Here is a 17,879-nt window from a genome sequence, read left to right as displayed (position 1 = left end):
TTACTTGCACTTTCACCTTACAAAGTCCTTAATTTTGGGGGTTGACTGAAATATTACATCTAGGAATTATATAAAATGCTAAAAATATTTTTAATAATAAAAAACAAAAATATAAATTAATTTGGCCAGGCATGATAATATTTAATTAAATTCTGTAATATTAAACTTAAAGCAGCTTATAGATAATAAACAACTTAAGTTCAAAATTTTATTAAAAATCATGACTTGTATATGACCTTAATGGAAAAAGTTAAGAATGCAAAAATGTTAAAAAGTAAGGTCAATTAAGGTAGTGAAATATGAAATTTAAATTTATCGGGCACTATTTTTTATACAACTTCGCAACCTCATGCAGCAGCTATTTTTTATCAACTTGAGATCACTACAATACTTTTACAGCTAATAATATTCATGAGTTTTTATTAGTTTGGTTGTATGCCTTCAGACCACCATGAACAGAAGGAAGTAACATATTTTCGGACCTTAAGATTTATATGCCACAAATTTGAAATTTACACTAAAATGTGATTCAAAGAATGTGCGATGCACAGATATCTGACATACATCACCAAATTTCCAGATGTGCAGACATATTTCGGCATAACTGAAGTTTGAAATCCTACTGCAATACAACCTTTTCTGAAGTGTGCAATTTATTTATTGAGGTGTGCACACAAATTGCTTTAAAAATATTTGGTATGCATCTGCCACAGAATGCAAACTAGATGCAATATGCACCATAAAAATAGCCAATAAATTTAACACCAAAATATGGGCTTTAGTTTCAATTTATAATATTTCAAACATGTATACTACCTAGGACTTACTTTACATTATAATGGTGACCAAATTTTAGAAAATAAGTTGGAAAACAAAGGTCATCTTATCTAATTTAATATTTCTTGGCATATATTTGGCTAACTAAGTTTATTATAATGAGGTAAATTAGCTACAACTAATATTTTCTAGCATTGTAAATGTAAATAATATTGTCTTTTAACTAATAAAACTTTGGAATGAAAGTCAATAGCCAGAAACAGCATTATTAGCTTTAGCAACAATAAAAGTATTGGCGCTGGACTGTTTGGGTGGGGGCCACTGTGGAAAGTATGGCAAGTGCACCCAGAAAAAAATCTGAACTGCACCCTAAACATGTAAAACGTTCGTGCACCCTATTATGTTTACAGTGCAATGTATGCAATACAGAGTGCCTGAGAAAATCATAACGTGGAAGTCTGAAAATTTGAAAGCAGACCAGAGATGCACATTTTTCGTGCTGGTCTAAAGTCCTACCACAACGCACATTATTTTGGTTAGGGTTAAAAATGAATATAATAATACTTCACCAACCCACACACCCAAACACTAACTCTCGTCGCCCCTAATAATGTGGTAGGATTCTAGACCAGCGCCCTTTTTTAACTTTGTTGCACCTAGTCACCCGATTTTTTTCGGCAGTGCACCCGCGTGTTCTGTTATACTTTCCAGGTTGGGGTAAGGGTGGTTCAAGTATTATTATTAATAGTATTGCTTAACTTATACCCAAACCCGCACCCTAACCCAAATAATGTTCGCTAAGGTAGGCTTTAGCAACAATAAAAGCTTTTAACCTTCTATTTACTGGGTAAAATTATAAACATCGCATTAACTTGGTACAGTTATAAACATTTCTGCATTTCTAATATCCAAAACTGTACAAGATAAAAAAATCTGTAGTCTGCATCGCTTGGCAACGTTTCATTATGCATGATTAGTCTGCGCATTCGCTGTTCGCCTGTATCCTGTTCTTATACGGTCCGCTTAAAGCAGGGGTCGGCAACCTTTTGCTAGTCACGGGCCAAAGCAACCTTCGCAAGTTCTCGGCGGGCCGTAATAAAATTCCACAAAAATTTTGTTATTAAAACGTGTGGTATTTAATTATACTGAGTGGGGGTCAGACCTAAATGTTTTATGCAATTGAATAGAAATATCTAATTTAAACTAAAAATTTAGCTCGCCAAGCGCGAAAAAAAATGCGTTTGTAAGGTTTACATTGCCTTTCGATTTGCAAGAAGACGTGACGTACACACAAAATTAAAATTAGACACATTTTTGATACCCTTAGGTGCAATTTTTATCATAAAAGACGGAATTCATCAGAGAAAAGATTATAAAGATTAAGTTGGAGAAACTTTCATTTGAGTTCCATGCTACGATTAGTTTCCATTTAAATAGTATTTATGCGCACGACCCTTTGAAATTTTTTTTGCATTTTCGTATTGTTCAAAATGTTAAAAATATGATGCATGACCTTGGGTCTAGTTTGAAAAAGAGGTCGCGGGCCGGATGATTTTCACTGGCGGGCCGGATCTTGGCCGTAGGTTGCCGACCCCTGGCTTAAAGCGTTTAATTTCTAACACATATTCTAACACAGACGCTTCAAAGCCCCGAATTATCCTAATACGAACGCTACAAGCGTTGAAAACAAATCGAATCGGGTGAAATTGTTTACTCTTGCGCTTTTTGATTTAAGTAAATGCATTACAGCCAGGCAATTTTATGCTTCTCAAACACCTCCCTTGAATTGAGTTTTAGTTTCTGGTATAAATAAATTAAATCGGTGGTATTATTAGATTTAATATCTTAGTTTTACATTAGTTTTATGATATAGTCCCAACATATTTCGCAACTGTAGCTACAAAAATTAAGCATCTCCCTTGAATATACAGTAAAAAAATTTTTGGTTTGCCGACGTTGATAAAAAATCAAACCGGAAACTTCTAAACCAGACAAAAGTTTAATTTTTATGTTTTTTTTTAACTAACTATACAAAAGTTTAATAAAAGCTCAAATTTTGCCGACAATATTAAAATATAAAACTGCAATTAAATCTACGGCATTTGTTTTGACACGTGACCAAAATCACACAGCGGAACGAGCGCTTCCATGACAAATCGCGCGTGACGCATTCGAAATCCTGTAAATGCTCCTTAGTAAAAATAGTGTAGACGCTCCGCCTACTTTTTCCATAAAAAATAGAAAAGCATTATAAAAAATGGCCGTAATTTACTGAGAAACGAAAATGTGGTAAAACTTAATTTTAGATTCAATATTAAAACTCGCCTTTTATATTATCCACTGTGTTCCGCATGATTTATTGTGACAGCGCTCGTTCCGCTGTGTGATTTTGGTCACATGTCAAAACAAATGCCGTAGATTTAATTGCAGTTTTATATTTTAATATTGTCGGCAAAATTTGAGCTTTTATTTTTTATTTAATTTTTGTATAGTTAAAAAAATATAAAAATTAAACTATTGTCTAGTTTAGAAGTTTCCGGTTTGATTTTTTAACATCGTCGGCAAAATTAAAAGTTTTTTCGCTCCGTGATTTTGGTAAAAAAGTGTGAAAACACAATGACTGGACTTAAGTGTGCCTCACTTGCCAACTGTTTTTAAGTGACTTGTGTTCAAGTGTTTTCATTAAGCATTTATCATAAAGTTTGGTTATTTACTTAATTTTGGCGTATCAAGTAATTTATTGTTATATGTTGGGTGGGACTCCAGTCTTTAGACCGAAATAAGAACAACATCAACGCCGGAATAATACACAGTTCGGAATAAGGCCAAATAGAGCTAGCACCTACTGGTCATACTAACGTCTAAGTAGGAATTAAAGACATAAATGGCCAGCCTTAAGTATAGCCTACAACATTTTACCTCACCCTAAACACAACTAGCATTGACTTGAATCCCATGTTATCCCACAAACCTAATTATCATTTACAAGTCACACTGCCAAAGGTTACGGCTCCATGTCATTTGACCTACGGACTGTCCTGTTGTGTTAGTACTAGGGCTGGCCGATAATATTGGATCGGAGCCGATAGCACAATATTGACGTTGCTTAGTACCGAATCGTGAAACTTTTAGTTCAAATTATTGTATATCGGAATAAAACGAAGTACCGAACATCCCTAGTAATACCAAACCAGTTGGAAGTCCGGATCGCTCTTATACGCTTGTACCAATACGTGCATATGTATTTGGGTTAAGGTTGGGGTATAGACATTATGAGATTAAATTTTTTGAGTAATGTGAAATTTTCATTCATTATTTCTAAATCGATTTAAATTACTTTGTTAGCCGGGTAAATAGCCTCAGGAGGCGCCATAGGCTATTTACCCGGATCGCTGTTTTAACTTCAACCTCCAGCCATTATCTTCAGATTTATTCGAAACGTTCAAAATATGCTACCTACCTTTATTTATTTTATGTTTAAACTTGAAATATTGTTGTGTTTCTAAACTTTGTTAGGCTTGAAAGTATAATAACAGAGGTTAAAAGTAAGAAAACGGTTTAATTATAAAAGGTGTACAACATTTATAGGCGAGTAGTCGGGTAGTTTACATTGCTATACAAATATCGTGCAACACAATAAATAATTAGGAAACGTGACATCTCCCATGGAACCGCGTGATCACTCCATGGCATATGTCATCAAGTTTAGCAATACTTTAGTCCAAATCCCCAGCCATCAGCAATCAGCTACCAGCATTTACGGTTTGTTCACCAATAGTGCTCTCAGACACGTTTGAATCTTCAACCGTGATAACTGGAAAGAAAATAACATTATGTTGGTTTTAGTATGAGATTAAGTTAGACGTGTAGTTAAAAAAAATCCAACACACAATTCTTAGCGGGGTTTTAACAACGAAATCACTGATAGAAATTATTTAATTTAAGTAAGTTACTAAAATAAATTAAGGATTCCGTTGAACATACTAGAAACAACATTGCGGTCCAAACATTAGTCATTTATATTTCATTGTTTTTCATTATTGTGAAAACTCCGATCCAATATTATCGGACGAGTACCGATACCACAACTTGGTATCGTGTATCGGCTCCGATATTATCGAACGAGTACCGATACTACCACTTGGTATCGTGTATCGGCTCCGATCCAATATTATCGGACATCCCTTATTGCAAAATATCACATGTTGACTTTATTGACTTACTTTGGGCGTTCGCATTGACTGGTGATGTTCCTGCATTAAAAACAAGTTGCTTCAAGCTGGTTTCACCGGTAACGTGAATAACGTTTCACCGCCGTATTACTACATCACAGATACATCTACATTTGCTCCCATTTTATAATCAATAAAACAGGTAATCTGCTCTTTAAAGTAGCAAAAATAAATAATTAAAATGTTTTCTTTGGAGCATAATGGTTGGAGGTTGTAGTAAGACGTAATAAGAATATCAAAGCCCATACAGAAGCAGGTATCATTTTGGACGTTTCGAATAACTCTTTATTCATTTTCAACATGAAATGTTTTCTAATTTCAACTTAGTTCACTGTTTGGGTTTTTCAGCAAGGTAAATTTTCCAAAGTCATTTTTTAGAAAACCGTAAATATGAAACAATACCTTGACGTGAAGTATTTGCGATGACTGGTTGAAATATATTCTGTATTTTCTCCGCAGAATCTTTTGAATCTTTTTCTGTTCAATATTAAAATTTTAAAAGCCTGTCTAATTCCCTCTTTTATAACTAGCGATTAGTGGGCTGACACATGTAATGATTTACAATAAGTCTGCGTAAAATCGAAACTCTGCCAAGTGCTATTAAGTGGTAAAATTATGAAAGCCCATAAAAAAGTAGCAGGGGAGTAGCAAGAAATCCAAAAAGAAGGGTCCGATTTTTCAACTTAGGTAAATCCCCTATTTTTTGTCTGACCCTGAATAATAAACTTCATACATAGTGACGAGTATGACGTCATAAAGTAGTGATTGATATGAGTAATAAATAGGAAAAACACTAATCAGAAACAGCCAATTAACGTTCAGCAAAAGCGAACACGTGCGTCGTCCACACTCCTGCCAGGCGCCAGATGCGAAACCGCTTAATGTGCAATCGTTAACTTTAGGAGGAAAACAAAAACTAGACCGTGAAATATTTGTGATTGATTTTGGTGAATCCATGTACGGGACCACGCTACATTACAAGCACGTCTTTCGCCACCTGCAATACTAAACGAAGATATTTTTCCTTGGTGTTATTATGCCACGATTCGCGTAACATCTGCGCCGAGCAGTGTGACAAGTCAGCTAAAATACAAGCTGCGGTCAAGAGAATATAAGTTGTGTAAATTACACACTAGACACGTGGTCTTACAATATGCTAATAGAAAATGATTTTACGTTAACTATCATAACTTAAAAATGGCAACTTCATAACGCGCACAAAAGTTACCATTATACCACCTTTTAAGAAGCTTCTTCAGTTAAAAAATGCCGTTGATACACCAAAATCGGATATTAGCGCAGACAGTAAATGCGGGGAATATCAGCTGCGTCTAACTGGACATTTTTAAGCGAGAAAAAAAGAAAGAAGGTTTGACTTAGCGTTGTCAATTGTCGAATACACTCTTGCCAATCAGCTAACCTGAACAAATACCGTAAGAGTCGAACCTTGTACAAACAAAAGACGAAACACGGCGTTCTGCGTTTGATTTTGTTTTCGCATTAACTCAAGACGCGTGACCCAATTACATTTAAAACATTGCCGCTTCGGAAGGTGAGTAAAACCATGATAAAAATGAACGAAAAACGATAATATCAGTTACAAAAAGGGGGGGGGGGTCCTAACCCCAGTGGACCAATTCCCTTACTAATGTAAGTCGAATAATTTGCTTAAGTCAATACAACACTGTTACCAGAATATACCTGATTGCAACAAACACTTAGATGTTAAACCCAGATTGCAATCCTACCTATGTTAATTGAAACAGATTCTTCCAGCGGTTTTTCAAGATTGGGAACAGAATATTTTATTAGAGTATTGAAATATGGAGGAGTTTCTAGTTTACAGACTTTCTGGACATGAAATGGCTTTTCCACTATATGTGTGTCGTATGCATCTTTGATCTCAAAGGATGCCGGTGTAGCTGTGTAGTGCGGATCCGTTTGTCCGTCTATCTTAGAGGTTTTGATTTCGATCCTTAAATCGACATTTGAACTTCTGTAACAAAATGAAATGTTTAATTTTTTTTTATTACCATTATTATTTTTTTTTTTTAAGAAACCCGGGGATGTAAGATAATTTTAAGTTATTTTTAAATTTTTAAGACGATAGTATAGATAAGTTATATTACCAAAGAACGTAACTTTCATTCAGTGTAAATTATATAAATCTTTTGAGATATGTGTAGAGTAAGTAGTTAGTTTTCTTTACTACTGGTTTACATTAATATACTGTTGCTGCCAAGAATCGTATCAATTATAAAATTGTTTGTCTCACAAATATTTTCAATCTTTATCTTGTTTTTCTTGCCTTGTAAACCCTGTTTCATTGTGTTTTTCGTTATTGTTTAACTGCTATACGTATTATTCCCTGAGTTACAAGTTCTTTGCATTGATAAAGATTACATCGTCGCTAACAAAACTGCCGAAAAGTGTAGCACAAGTAAAAGTACTTCAATGACGTCATGTTTCTTAAAAGTGTTGTTTGTGTCCATTTACGACAGGTTTATGATTTTGAGTTCCTTTTTAAAAAAGTTGCAACCGTTTTATGAAATACATGGCCCGATTTTTCGATTTAAAAAAAAGTAGATTGTAAGTGGTCGGAAACTGTCGTAACTCTATACCAGAGGTTCCCAACGTGCCGGTACCGCCCCCTTGTGGGCGTTGGCGAGTTACAACTTTCAAGGGGGCGTTTTGGGTCTTTTTCTTATTCGGGGGGGCGCTGAAAGCACATAAGGGGGCGTTACATGAATATACTTATGGCAAAATTTTATAAAAAGCTCACATAATAGTAACAAACAGCACTGTAGGTAACTTTTAACCTTAAATGGCAACTTCCGTACTGTAAACTTGTAGTAGTTTCCCTACCATTGTTACGTAATAATTGGCTTTCTTTTGTAAAGGTGTTGGTTGCTGTTGCGCTTCACCCTTTTATACGCGGCAAAATGTTTGTATATTTAAAGCAGGGGTCGCCAACTTACGGCCCACGGGCCGGATTCGGCCCGCCGACCCTTTGACAAATAGACACGAGTCAATTTCAAGTACTTTTTCACTATTTTACCTTAGTACAGGCCAAAATTTTTGCGCTTCGCGCAAATGTTCATCATAAGTCCGGTTTGTTTACGTTTTTATGCTGCCTTTTCAACTAGATCAGCGATTCTTTACCGTTGCACCGTGGAAGGCTGCCAAGTGCGTCGCGCAAAAACGGAAAACGTATTACAAAATATCAGACATATATTTCTTAATTCTTAACAATTTTTGATTTTTTTTTCGGCAATGTAATAAAACCTAGCAGGAAATTTAAAAGAAATGCCGGTATACCCCCAAAAAATCGCGGTCGCTTCGCTCGCCAGGTGCGCCCGGAATTCAAAATCTATTAAAGTTATCGCGTTTTCTCAAAGTAGCTTTATTACACTTGAAAAAAATCCAAGGCCCGCCTGATTAACAGTTTTCTTAACATTTGAATAACACAATTCTTGTTAACATTTTGAGACCTTTCAGTGTTTGGTTTGGGCCACGACTAGAAAAGGTTGCAAACCCCTGATTTAAAGTCTTGGTGCAGGAAGTTGGATTTTTCCTGGTAATGACATAACCTGGTGAATTAATGTATCTATAAATTCCCATAGTAAATGTATGTTAGACAACCTAAAATAAGACTGACAGCTTATCGAAACGAAAGTGAAGACAATATGATGTTAGGCAACGATTAATATAATACTTTACTGTAAAACAAGATGAGGGGGGCGATATGAAATAATATTGAGCCCAAGGGGGCACTATGGTAAAAAAGGTTGGGAAACACTGCTCTATACTGTACTACTTCAATGCTTAAAACAAGCAATTAGAAATTGAACTCGTGCGACACCTTTTAGTGTGTAGTACTTAATATCATATATTAAACTTATTCTGTTGTGTCAACAAAAACAAAAGGTATAAAAACTTTTAAAAACAAAAAACATTAAAATGCGATTTTCTCAAAACCATAAATTTGGCGACAAAATGAATGGGAAATTAAATTATTCTAAATTTTGGCACATTTAATAAAACTATTTGTCAGTCGAACAATTTTATAACTGATATGAAAGTTAGAATAACTTATTTGTAGCACGATTTAAAAAAAAAATTAAGTTTAATTAAATAGGCCTTTAGGGAAAACAAAGAGGCAACAAATATGCTGTTGTTACCAGGCATAGTATACTAAGAAGAAGCTCTTCCGGCACTTATTTATTTTATCCAACACCACGCAAAGATTTTATATCTTTTTGTGTGCTAACATTGCACATTTTGCGGTGTAATTGCTTTATAACATATTTGGTTGTATAAGCACTCTACTTAAAGCAAATGGCGCCTTGACATTGTAGTTGTCCTTACGGCAGTTGGTGTTACTAACTTGTTGCGGTAGGAGCTCGCCTTGTTAGTTACTTGTAAGTGTTTGTAAATGAGGTTCAACTTACACATACACTTATTCTGTTTTAATAACATTGTCTGGCTTGGAGATGAAATCCACTTAATTAAGCCAATGTGTTATTGAAAATTCCTTTACATTGATTACGACATTGGATCAATTAGTTTTCAGTGTGGTTTTATTTTGTGTGTTGTTGTAAATAGAAGATATCACGAAACAGCTGGAATGGTGTTTATCGATTTCTTCTGCCTTCGAACTCAAGCAATTAATAGAGTGTTTCATTGTGTTTTTTTCCTAATTGTTTGACTGATATATAATTTTTTCGCCCAGTTGTCCAATATGGTGTTGGCTCTTAATCACTATCGCATATTACGTTATTGTTGGGTAGGCTTAATAAAGAGTTGGTAGCACACAGGACCTCCAATATATGTCACCCTTAAAGTACGTGGCGAAACACGGTCGGTAAATAGAAAGTTAACATAATCCAAGAGTTAGTTTCTAAAGACCAGTATATAAGCCTTTGAAAGCCAATACTTACCAACCGTTAATTTTCTTAATATGCTACAAATTTAACACTGTTTTCAAAAATCGGCATACTTATGTATATATTTCTAGTCATAATTACTTTAGGGGAAAGCTGAAAGGGATTCCAACACGATCAGAGTAAGCCACACTTCGTTCCACTCTATCGCAGTCGCCCAAGGTGCAAGAGCACGCAATTTTACCAACTTCTACAACGTGCAGCTTTTTGAAGACGATTGATTTCGTTTTGTTCCAACGCAGAACTGAATAAATATACGCTGCGACATCAAAGCTGCACAAAAAATCAATTTTATTCAAAAATAGAAAAGTAAAAAATTATTATCGTTCAGACAAGCATATCACGTGTTTTTTCAAATTCATGAAAAAAAAAATAGTTTAGACCAATACGTCATTTGTTCGACAAAAAATAAAAATAAAAAAACTATACCACATTTTATGAAAAAAACTATAATATCTAAACAAAAACAACATGTGTCCAAAAATAAAAATTGTTGTAATTTTATTTTTTTATTTTTTTTTAGCTATATACATAATTCAACATATATAACAGTAAAACTTGCCGTGAAAAGTGACGTGTTGTAAACTCGATTCGCAAGTCGTTATTGTAAACGGCAGTCATAACTTCTCTCCATGCATGTCCATCTTCACTGGTTCGAACCTAAATTTTATTACATATTATAAATTGTCGTTGCGCCAAATATTTTAATTAGATTTTTTTTCGTTTTACATAACATTGTTGTTTTATAATTCTATTTGAATAAGTTGCACATGTTACTGTGGTATATACGTTAATGTTATTAGAACAGATAATGACTTCTGTTTGTTTATGATTACTGATTAAAATCAATAAAATATAAATTACAAATAACATTTCAGTTTATATTTGTTTATTGCATATTAACTTTACATGTGGCTGAACGAATTATTTTGCCAAAAAAATTAAAAATTTGTTTGTTTTTTAGGAAAGCCATATCATCTTTTATAACAAAATATTGTCAAAACAAATATAACGATACCGATATTTGGGATTAGCGGGATATCGGCTGATATTTGCGATAAACTGGTATATCAGTCTATGTCAAAGTATTTCGATATTTAAGTAATAAGTAAAAGTTTAAATTGGTGTAAGTACACTTTTATTTGGAAAAAAAAAGTCATTAAAAAATGAAATAAAAATTTAGAGTGAAAATCAATTTAATAATTGATTACTTTTTGTATAAGCTAACCAAAATTTTTGTCTTATTTTGGTGTTATCCGGGTATCATTGAATTTTTAATGATGACAAAATATTACGTGATAACGAATTTCAAAGCCAAAAAGGCCGAGTAGATCGACATCATCTTGATTAAGACGTTTCGATACGAGCAAGTATCATCTTCATTTAAATGTGACTGAAATCTATCCAAACCTCACTTATAAAAGGTGGAAGGCAATTTTAATAATATATTGTAAGTCACAACTGATGATGACAAGTTTCTATTATGATCATATCAATTTACTCGACCTTTTTGGTTTTGACATTCATTATTAAGCCGTATTACAGATCGTAGTGAACCTAACAATATAGAAAAGGTTCCCAAGTATTATCAACGGTTTTATTTGACTTTTGGGGGTATTAAAACAAATCAGCTAGATATGTGAAAAGAAAAGATAATTCTTAATTATAAGATACGTTTTTGGCTTTACAAGATATGTTACAAGCAAAGATAGTTTTTAATCATACCACAACTAGGGCAGGACTTTTATCCTCTGTGATGTAACAAGTAGGAAGTGACATGCGAACAGGTTTGGAGAATTCCAATCCAGATGGCTGGCATTCCAATGTAGGTGTAAGAGACATCTAAACAAAAAGAAAACAGATCGATTGTTGTAAGACAGTGTTTCTGGGTCGCAAGCCAAAATTGTGTTTGATTGGTTGAGTCACCGACTGTAGTAGCTTCACTGTTTGGATTTATTGGGGAATTGGTTCTGAGCAAGATTTGTAGAACATTCGTAAAACTTGTGGAAGAAAAAACAAGGCATAGCAGATTTGATTAAAACACACATTTATTTATGCTATTTGTTTTTAAAAAGTATGCCAAAAGCTTTGCTGGTATATTTACACTTAGTATTCCGGTCGCCACAAAGTTTATTTTGACATCAACTAACCGTCGCTCAAGTAATTACTTTGAAGAGCTCGTCAAACAAATCTCGCCGTGTTTTGATTGGGTCACGTGACCGCTTTACTACCCGGTAAACTTTCGTATTCGAGATGGCATCGTTGGGACGTTTTGTTTTTATCCAAAGAGATTGTAAAAAAAAGGTTATAGTAAGACGCCTATACAAAAGTAGGTAGCATTTTGAACGTTTCAAATAAATCTATCCTGTTGAAAATGATTAAAGAATTGTTTGAAATTGATACTAAATACTTTTGTATACGTCAAACATTCAATAATTGTAGCAAATTGTACAACAAATTTTTATGCTAAATAAAATAAGTAATATATTAACTAAATTAATATAGATTGGTTATGAATAGCTATGATTTATATTATAGGCCAGTTTTTACACATTAAACAATTTACTTACCATGTCTCCTCCTTCATTCTTTCCATAGTAGGAAGTAAGTTTGATGTGAACTTGACGATCCAAAGCACCCGGTGGGATTTCCACCACGCATCCTTCAACCTCCAATCTTGCTCCTCCACTTCCAACTGATGACGAAGTTTGACGGACAAGACGATCCTGGATATAAAGGAACATCCTGAAAATATTCTGAGCCCAAAAATTATGAAACCTGTATTTAGGAAAAAAAATAACAATTTCATATTAAAATATTGTTGATAATAAATCCAGTAATAAAAAAGGGTAAAATAAATTTGATTAGGCTTAACTGGGAAAAGAACTTTTCCTGGTACGCATCCGATAGCAATTATTGCATACCATAAAATACAACAAAAATATTTATAATTGTTTATATTTAAACAAAGTAATTAGTGAGGCAACTATTTTTTGACCAACAAAATGAGAAATGTTGACCTAGAAAGTTTAATTTTTGACAAATTTTGATCTAAAATTGTTTTTGTCAAAATTTTGACCTATTAGGACTACATTGATTTAAAAAGCGCTTTTTTGTATAAAGTACTGCATTAATGTTTTGCCGTCGTTGTCACTCGTTTTTGTTGTTTCATCAACGAATGCTGGAACACCAGTATGAAGGTTGTGAGTTCAAACCTCACCACAGGCTAGTTTTACGAACAGAATGTAGCATGCAAAGGTGCTATAGTCGTTTCTCGACTCTCCCCCTCTGAGCCTGTTCGTTTAGTATTGCAGGTGGCGAAAGGCGTGCTTGTAATTTAGTGTGGTCCCATACTTAAGAAAACTGCGCTGCTGATAGTCAAAATATGAGTCTACCAAAAGATCCCCATCCTTTCTAGATTTAAAAAAAACAAACAGGTGCCAAGTAAAGACTTTTAAGTTTAAAACTTCTTGCAATGTGCTAAACGTGTTTGTTAGAGGCGGCTTTTCAAAAGTCGTATAACACGCGGCTTTAAAAAACTTAGTCTGAAATTACGTTAAATTTTAATTTACTGGGCGTATATCGATGTGTAGATACCCTTAAGGGCGATGCATGTTAAACGCTGTTTGCGTATTCGCCTCCTAAACCTATACCCGAGTGCAACGTATTTTACAACATCTTTTAACGTCCGATAAAAACATTACTTCGATAAAATGCTCAGTATTTTACGTTAGGCTTCTTCTTGGTGAGTTGCTTAAGCAAATGCGATTATGATTGGACTTTCAGTCTATATGTTGTCTGCAAGTTATTCGCTAACCCGTTTGGTTGGCCGTAAAATATACAAATTAATAATAGAGTTTTATAATATATTATAGATACATTTGACATAATTTTATATGAGCAGAACAATAACGTCAGAACTCATGTTAATCTAAGTAAATATTAATAACGTTAAAAGTAATACTATAAAATAACGCAATATACAATATTGATGAAGAGCCCACAGCACAAGGGATGTTTCATTTTGTTTAAACACGAAATATTTAGGTTGATTTTGTAATTAATCTACACAGCTTGTACAACTACAATAGTGCTTATCGGTTGGAAAATCGATTTAACTTAAATAACGCCGGGTAGGCCTATTTGATCAATTTTTTAATACTATTCCAGAAATTGTGAAAATATGGTGAGAGTGAGACAAACAGAAAAACGATTGGTTATGGCAACAAGCGTTTTTTTTACGCGAGTAAATTATTTGTATAAAATAAATATAAAAGGTCCACATTTTAACACACTTATTTTTTTATAATTTTTGCCCAGCAATTTTTTTCAGTTCCCGCCCTAGATTTATTTCGTTTTAAAGCGCCCTTTTTGTTGGTGTTTGTTGCCGTTAGGTCAACTTATTGCATTGTGATGTAACACAGTGGCTTTTCGTGCCAGTGATGTAGGTTTTTCATTTATTTATTTTTTACTCACGTAAAGTCCAACTTCTCCCAGTTTCGATCTGATCATCTCCTTGCCTTCCTCAGTGATGCCACAATCATCCACCGACAACCACTCGATGTTTGGGAGGACGCGAGAAAGCTCAAAAGCTCCTTCGTCGCCGAAGCGGTTTTCACTCAGACCCAGCCAACTGATCTGAAACAACAAATTGACGAGCGGATTAGATTTTGAAAGGTCGATTAATGTGAGCCACAAGGTCAAGGTCGAATCAACATACTTTAAAGTAAAATATAAAAGTTGGTCGCCGTAACATTGAACAAAAAATGACGATAATAAAGCACTTTACCTTGTGCGGCATTCTCCCGATCCCTTCGCAAATGTGTTTCAAACCTTGACTTGTCAGGTTGCAGCGGGACAGATCCAACCGCTCGATTGGTTTGTCGACATGCTGGAGCATCCGCCCCAAAGCGTGGCATGAACTTGTTCCGATGGGTTGGCGGCCAAAATAAGCCCACACAGGGAAGTGCTTTGCGAAATATCGAAGCACTTCTTCATTGCATTCTTGCAAATCAACAATCATTCCAATATCTAAACATAACTTTATATAAAACAAATAATAGAAACAAGCAACAAAAATAGCGCTCTAGGTTGGAACAAGTAATTGGCATTGTGACGCCACAAATGCGAAAACAATAGTTTAAAATTAAGTGCAAATATTACATAACGTAACACAAATGTTACAAACTCACTGTTGGGATTGCGTTTAAATTCTTGGAGAAAGCATTCGTAGAATATCGAAGCCTTGCCTGGAAATATGACAATAAACATGGTTTAGCTTAAAAATGAATCATTATGTAATCACATCAACATGTCTATTCTGATGTAAACAACGTGCCTGTTTAATGTCAAAAAAAGATAAGCAGCAGACTAATTTGGACAATTTAATTTACATTATTTACCAAGATAATAGATTATCCAACAAGATTTAAATGATCGCCGAATATTGGATCATTCTTTGATAATTTTGTGGTTTGCATGCTTAACATCAGCTCAATACAAAGAAATAAATTATTTTCGGTCCAAATTATGTATTTTTAAACAGGGTTTACTTTTTACTTGTTATATATTTTCCCTCTATCAATTATTAATTAGACTGTTTTTATTTTGATTTAGGAATAAAATTTTGACAGGTTGAGGACCACTAGTTGATAAAGAAGTTTTAGTACATTTTTGTAACGCAACTTATTAAAATGTATGTGTTGTGGATAACAAAGTATATGATGGAACAATGACTGCTACATTCCGAACAGTATTTTATTTCATCAATATCTTAGGACTTATGTTATATTACATACATATATTTACATATATATAATATACTACCTTTGTTCTCAATCGTTGACTTTGAAACAGTGAAATTTTTGAAGAGTAGAAATCCACATAGAAATCTCCTCACCATGGCCCAGTGAGGAAAAGCGATTAAATCATTGACAATCTGACTAAACTCATCTAAACTCATGTTCTGGCTCATATGGACAGCGGTAAGGTATTCTTGCCATAACTGGTGCGAAAAATAAAACTTTTTGTCCCCGTCGAAAAGTTTCAGGTTAAAGTGAAAATACCCAGGTACTGCGATAATAATATCTTGGACTTTAACATCACTTAAACCTTCCTCAACCATTTGTCGATATGTCATAATGACAGTTGAATTCTTTGTAGCGTTATAAGCAATTTTGGTAAGTTTAGTTTTGATTAGGTTAATGTCAGGACCCATGGCATGTTCTGAGCGTCTCAGTTTTTCAAGTAAAACTGTGAACATCTGAGTAATGTTACAAATTTCAGTAAGATTGTCTGTGCCCAAGGCAGCTGACAGGATCAATTGAAGCATGATTGGGGTACGGCAAAGGTCAAGCAACACAGGTGCAAGTTTGGTAAAGCTATGCCATATTCTCTGGGCTTCATTTTTAGCAAATGCAAAGAAAAGTTTTTTCATGTTGTCTGGTGTAAGCTCATGTACCAAAACAATTTCCTTGGGGCGAAGTAATTTTTGAAGGGTGACTATAGAATGTGGTCTGGAAGTCAAAACTATAGAAATGCCAGGAAAGAATTTTCCGGTGCATAAATTTGCGATTACCTCTTCAACTAACATTGGAGTATCATACGATGCATATCTAGGCATTACATTATCAAGTGACCAAGTTGCTTGATCGTAACCATCAAGTATGATACCAAATTTTTCTGGGGACTTCATCATTGCTGCAAATATGGCGTTTCGTTTTCTTTCGCTTAACCATGGGTACGCATGATCAACCACAACCTGCCTTAGAGTGACTTTTTCTGACCCATAGAGCATGTGCATGCACAACAGGAAAATCCACGTTATACAAGAGGTGTTTGACAGTCGTCTGGCAATGGTAGATTTTCCAGAACCAGGAGCCCCAACTAAGGCTGTGTAGCGATGAGGTACTACACTATCACGCCATCGCTCATAACTGATCTCCTTTGAGCTAGAATCGACATACCTTTGTTGTGTGGAAGGCTTATAGTCTTCATTTTTACAGGCTCCACCTTGATAAAAGTTTTCCTCTGTCCTTAGAATTGGATAAACACAGGGAAAGTTTTCCTGCTCGTAGTTTAGCCCGAGGGAAACAACTTCTTGCCATGGTCTCTTGAGATCTTTCTTTATAGTTTCCAGCGAAATATCTACAAAAAACAAACCGAAATAATACTTAACCAACTGACATAATTGTAAATCACTTTTTTATTAGCGTAGTTTTATTATGTATTTTTTTTCTGTTGTTAAAAATGCTACAATAACACCGAACATGCAGGGTTGATATTGTTTAATATACGCGCTCGCCTGTCAGGCTGCAAATTTCACTCCTACCAAAATGTTTGTACCTATGACCAACTTCGATTGTTCACCTTTCGATTGTTGACTATTGAATCTGTAAGACTTTTTACTACATTTAATGCGCTTGTTCCACTTGTTGTAATTTTTTTAACTATATTTAAATAAAAAGAGTTCAAATAGTTTTATTGGACATATGGTTGAATCAAAAAGTGCCCAAATGTTTTTTATCGGGGCTAAATTCGAATAAAAAGTTTCTCAAATTTGATTTATTTAAGCTACGTGTGGTTGAGAAGTTAATGGCTCATTGCTGAGAAATATTCACTTTGAATAGCAAGCTGTATCCATGAAGTAAAACACTATACTTCTATCCAACATTTCACATGCGTCTTACCTCTTACTGTGGCCCACAAAGCAATAGTATTTATCCGTCTATTACTTTTAAATTAAGCACGTATAGACTTGCTTGTGTAGTGAATTAACACACAGTTAATTATTGGCATGCATGTAAGGGTCACAACACAAAGAGATTGTTTTTTTAATAAAATTAGAATATTTCCAGCATATTTGTAAATTAAAACAGTTTCCTTGCTATATGTCTGGTCACTATAGACACTAGCCCAGTGGTTCTCA

At 34.4% G+C, this 17,879-nt stretch overlaps 1 protein-coding gene across 1 annotated transcript in view; it reads right to left on the bottom strand.

Moving 5' to 3' along the window:
- Positions 1-4,487: 4,487 nt before the first annotated feature.
- LOC146141448 (uncharacterized) overlaps positions 4,488-17,879 on the bottom strand; it is a 190,140-nt gene continuing 176,748 nt past the window's right edge. Inside the window, exons 10-12 of the mRNA XM_083390113.1 lie at positions 5,412-5,486; positions 5,001-5,030; positions 4,488-4,591 (exon numbers count right to left, since the gene is read on the bottom strand). Of these exons, the coding sequence (XP_083246239.1) occupies positions 4,521-4,591; positions 5,001-5,030; positions 5,412-5,486 (176 nt within the window). The 3' untranslated portion in view covers positions 4,488-4,520. The remainder of the gene's footprint in view (positions 4,592-5,000; positions 5,031-5,411; positions 5,487-17,879) is intronic.

The sequence above is a fragment of the Ascidiella aspersa genome, chromosome 5, assembly GCF_963924565.1.
Source record: "Ascidiella aspersa chromosome 5, kaAscAspe10.2, whole genome shotgun sequence".
Classification (NCBI taxonomy): Eukaryota; Metazoa; Chordata; class Ascidiacea; order Phlebobranchia; family Ascidiidae; genus Ascidiella; species Ascidiella aspersa.
This window is presented reverse-complemented; position numbering and strand designations above follow the sequence as displayed.